This window comes from Carya illinoinensis, chromosome 9, assembly GCF_018687715.1.
Source record: "Carya illinoinensis cultivar Pawnee chromosome 9, C.illinoinensisPawnee_v1, whole genome shotgun sequence".
In the NCBI taxonomy this organism is placed as follows: domain Eukaryota; kingdom Viridiplantae; phylum Streptophyta; class Magnoliopsida; order Fagales; family Juglandaceae; genus Carya; species Carya illinoinensis.
The window spans coordinates 37,778,318-37,783,209 of NC_056760.1; the positions used below are offsets into that span (position 1 = coordinate 37,778,318).

The following is a 4,892-nucleotide window of genomic DNA, read 5'->3' on the forward strand; positions in this document are numbered from 1 at the left end:
ATTTAAGAATCAAATTTTACTTGAGAGAAACAAATTATTTTATATTTTCTGATAAATATTTCAAGAAAAATGTGCTCTTTTTATATAGAACTTTTGCTTTTACTTAACGTTGAGTCACCTAAAATGATATCATAAAAAAAAATTATATCTTGAAGTCAAATAAAAATCAGAACGGATGTATGTATTTTTAATCTTTTGTGAGGTAAATCAGAAATATTTATAAATCGGAAAAATCATATATTTTTTTTTGTAAGGAAAAGGTTTCTTAAAAAAGCAAAAAACTGATACCAAAAAAAAAATTCCAAGCGACGCCGTCTCACAATATTTTTCTTTAGCCGACTCCACTCCAGAGTTGAGCCGGATTCGTACAATCCAATAAAGCAATGGCGTAGACTAGTCCTTCGACTCATTCCCCGTTGCCTTGGGTACCTGTACAACGCGTGGCGCCACGCAATTGGTTCACCGCTCCAATCGTAGTCGTATACCAGTATATTGACCCCTGCACGCACACAGAGAGAGCCCAGCCACTTATCTATATAAATAGCTTCAACGTGTTTAGCAGAGCCTTCGTCATCGGAGGAGCCTCTCATACCTATATTTTCTCCTCATTCTCATCTTCTCGATCGTGTTCTCGGTATCTCCAAGCAAACCGAACAAAATGGTCAGTCTTCTACTCTTTCATCTCCATTTCTGCTCCGCTACTTCACTTATTATTGATAAATTGTGGCTAAGAACTCCTATGATTCTGTTCTTCCAAATCTTCTTTTCAACGTTTCTCACAGTTTCTTATTGATCAAACGGATCTTCATTTGTTTTGAAATTTTTCCGATGTCTTTTTTTTTTTTTGGTTCTGTGGTCGATCTGGTGTTCGGAAGTGAAGTTTGGAATTGTAGAAATCTGCGTGTTTTGGTATAGTTATTAATCAGTTTAGTTGTGCTTCTTCAGCTTGCAGATCTGACTTTTTCGAATGTTTACTCTTTGAATCGTGATTTCCATAGTTGGTTATAATTCTTTTTGGAAAGAAATTTTCTGATCAATGATTCATTTTTATTTTGATGACTGGAAATTGTTCTGTGGTCGATCTGATGTTCGGAAGTGAAGTTTGGAATTGTAGAAATGTGTGTGTGTTGGTATAATTATTAATCAGTTTAGTTGTGCTTCTTCAGCTTGCAGATCTGACTTTTTCGAATGTTTACTCTTTGAATCGTGATTTCCGTAGTGGATTATAATTCTTTTTGGAAAGAAATTTTCTGATCAATGATTCATTTTTATTTTGATGACTGGAAGTGATACGATCTACTCTCCTTAACCAAACGGATCGGGCTGAGTTTTGAATACATTCTGTTCTGATATTCTTCTAATATGCGGTCTTTTATGGATGTTATACTTGGACAAAGAATTTGCAGTGCATGTTAAGCGTTGTTATTTTTCAGATTATACGTACGATTTTAGAGTCCTTTAGTGATGGTTTGGAAGTATTATTATCATCATTAATATTTAGATTTAATTCTACTTCTGTTTCCAGTTTTCTAACACGAGCACATTGGGCTGCTCAGAAAAATTTTAAGGGATAAAGGAGGCCAATGTATTTGTGTTGGAATTTTCCATTATCTAGAATTCTATCCAAGCGGATTACAATTTCTTCTAGCATAGTTTAGTTGATTTTTCTTTTACTTCTTTTTTATTGTTGTTGAAAAAAAAGGGTGGATCGAGTTAGGCTAGGATTTTTCTATTGTCAAATCTAGGTAATAGAATTGATTTCTTAATGTTTACTACATTTGGGGATGCTAATTTTTGTGGTTTTATTTTAACAACCTATAAGGTCTTCGATATGTTAATATTCCTCATACTCTGTGTCTCAATAACTTGTAGGTCTATTTATGTCAACTGCTTAATCTCTATGATGTTTATAAAATTCCTTAGGCCAACGCAGCCTCAGGTATAGCTGTGCATGATGACTGCAAGTTGAGGTTTCTTGAACTTAAGGCAAAAAGGACCTATCGCTTCATAGTTTTCAAGATTGAGGAGAAGCAGAAGCAAGTTATTGTGGAGAAGGTTGGTGAGCCAAACCAAGGTTATGAGGATTTCACTGCAAGCCTTCCAGCTGATGAGTGCCGTTATGCTGTATATGATTTTGACTTTGTCACGGAAGAGAATTGCCAAAAGAGCAGGATCTTCTTCGTTGCTTGGTGAGTCTAAGGATTGATAAAAGAGCAGGATTTTCTTCGTTAATTGGCCTTTCAATTGATCTTTGATGCCTTGTTATTTGTTATTGTACATACACTAATTTGTCTCCTGTTTGTTTGAAGGTCTCCCGATACATCAAGGGTTAGAAGCAAGATGATTTATGCAAGCTCCAAAGATAGATTTAAGAGAGAGCTTGATGGAATTCAGGTTGAGTTGCAAGCAACTGATCCAACTGAGATTGGTCTTGATGTCATTAAGAGCCGCGCCAGCTGAATACAAATTGTAGGCCTTTCAACAGAGAGTTCCTCCTTTTGGTCCTTCTTTACTTGAGTGAAGTGTCTATAGTTTGTGGGATGGTGGACTTGGCTAATTACGGTATAAATTTCCAAGTTTTGCCCTGGAGTTTTTTTATCAATCCTGGACAAGCATCTCTGCTTTCCAGTATATCAATGTGATCTGTTATCTCTGGAACCTATGTACTGTTGAGTGGCTTCTTATGGTCCTATTTCTTTTAGCTAAGATGTAACTTGTTTGCCGGGGAGGAGGGGGTGTTTAGACGGCACCTTTAGTTCATTTCAAGTTTTAAATTGATCCTTGTCAATTAATTAACTTTGGAGTGCTAAAGGGGAATGGTTTAAGATTTACAAAGTTGCTGATTTATTTGGCCTGTTTTGTATTACATAGACAATTACATCACAAGAGAACTGATGCTTGTTCTTGAAAACTTGTGATACTTATTCCTGCAGACTTATCTAGTATGTTTACTCGAGTTCTACATTCTACTTAGTAAGTTTACTTTAGAGTTTTTGTGGTCTGTGAAACAAGATTTGCTGTCTTGACAGGCCCTTTGTGAACTAAATGTTTGTACACGTCAATGACAGCTTCATTGAGCGAGGTCATGTACCTATCAATTCATTAATGATGGGGATGCTGATCTGTGTCTGTGACTCTGTCGTCCACCACTCATACTTAATTTTTTTGGGGTACACTAGATCAACGTAGATAGGCAAATAATGTTAATTATAGGAGGACGTGGGCTTGGGTCTTCAATGAGTTAGCTCTAACTCAACCTAAATAATTAAATGTGTCATCTAGGTTCAAGTCATTCGAGATGATTTTAGGGTTCATGACGATTCAAACCATTTATTTTCTCAGTCTTAAAAATTGTAGACACATTTTATTATGAATTTAATTTAATTATTGTTATAAAACTAAAAAAGAAATAATATTACAAGAAAAAACATTATTTTTTAATACTGAAAATATCATACCATACAAGTGAACAATACTCATATATATAGGATTATAAAGTCATAAGTGATGACACGGTCATAATTGATGGTTAAAGATGGTCATAATTGATGTTAAAGGTGGTCATATAAGACGATTTATAACAATTGATGGCTAAAGGTGTTACACAAATCGGTTTATAATACTCTCTATTTGAATGAACTCATAAAGAATATATCTTGTTATAATCTTGCCGAGAAAAAAAAAAAAAACCAGTGAGAAAAAAAATTAATGGCGAAGGAAAAAAAGTATAGTATTTATGTGTACCACCAAGTATTTTAGGATTGCCTCATTAAAACCTTATAAACGAAAATCCAATGGGAAAAAAATCTTAGCGAAGGAAAAAGAGTACAATTAGTACTAGTCTTTAAAACTTTACTCCCCTGAAAAAGTGCATTATAATAGGTTTTGAAGTATTCGCATTCTAATGTTCTGCACAATTTTCTTAAATGTTGCAGTTGGTAATGCTTAATGAATAAATCTGCCAAATTATCACTTGACTGTATCTGTTTGACATCAATTTTACATTTCTCCTGAAGTTCATGGGTGTAAAAGAATTTAAGTGAAATATATTTAGTTCTGTCACCTTTAATATATCTTCCTATAATTTGAGTAATACAAGCAGCATTATTTTCGTATAAAATTGTTGGGCTATCATTAATCACAGGAAGATCACACTTTTCTTGAATATATTGAATCATTTATCTTAGCCAAATACATTCTCGACTTGCCTCATGAATTGCAATGATCTTTGAGTGATTTGAAGAAATAACAGATAGTGTTTGCTTGACAGATCTCCATGATATAGCAGAATTTCTATAAGTAAATACATATCTAGTTTGAGATCTACCTCTATGTGGATCTGAAAGATAACATGTATTTGCATATCCAACTAATTGTGGACTTGATCCATGTTGATAAAATAATCTCATATCAACCGTACATCGGAGATATCAAAGGACATGTTTAATACCATTCCAATATCTTTGATTTTGTGCAGAACTATATCTTGCAAGTAAATTAACTGAAAATGCAATATCAGGCGAGTGCAATTTGCAAGATACATCAGGGCTCTAATTGCACTGAGATAAGGTATTTTAGGACTAATAATTTATTCATCGTCTTCACAAAGACGAAATGGATCTTTCTGCACATCAAGTAATCGAACAACCATTGGAGTACTCAAGGGATGAGTTTTGTTCATATAAAAGTGCTTCAAGACTTTCTCTACATAAGTTGACTGATGAATGAGAATTTCATTTTGCAAATGCTCAAGCTGCAAGCCAAGACAAAATTTTGTTTTGCCAAGGTCTTTCATTTCAAATTCATTCTTTAAATATGTAGCAGTTCTTGTGATCTTTTTAGGAGTTCCAACAAGATTTAGATTATCAACATAAACTGCAATAATAACAAAT

The 4,892-nt window shown here is 34.0% G+C and overlaps 1 protein-coding gene across 1 annotated transcript; it reads left to right on the forward strand.

The window, feature by feature from the left end:
* Positions 1 to 502: 502 nt before the first annotated feature.
* Positions 503 to 2,911, forward strand: LOC122277427 (actin-depolymerizing factor 2-like). Its single transcript, XM_043087397.1, has 3 exons — positions 503 to 661; positions 1,924 to 2,189; positions 2,310 to 2,911. The coding sequence occupies exons 1-3, from the start codon at positions 659 to 661 to the stop codon at positions 2,458 to 2,460; spliced, it is 420 nt and encodes a 139-aa protein (XP_042943331.1). The 5' UTR covers positions 503 to 658; the 3' UTR covers positions 2,461 to 2,911.
* Positions 2,912 to 4,892: the final 1,981 nt, after the last annotated feature.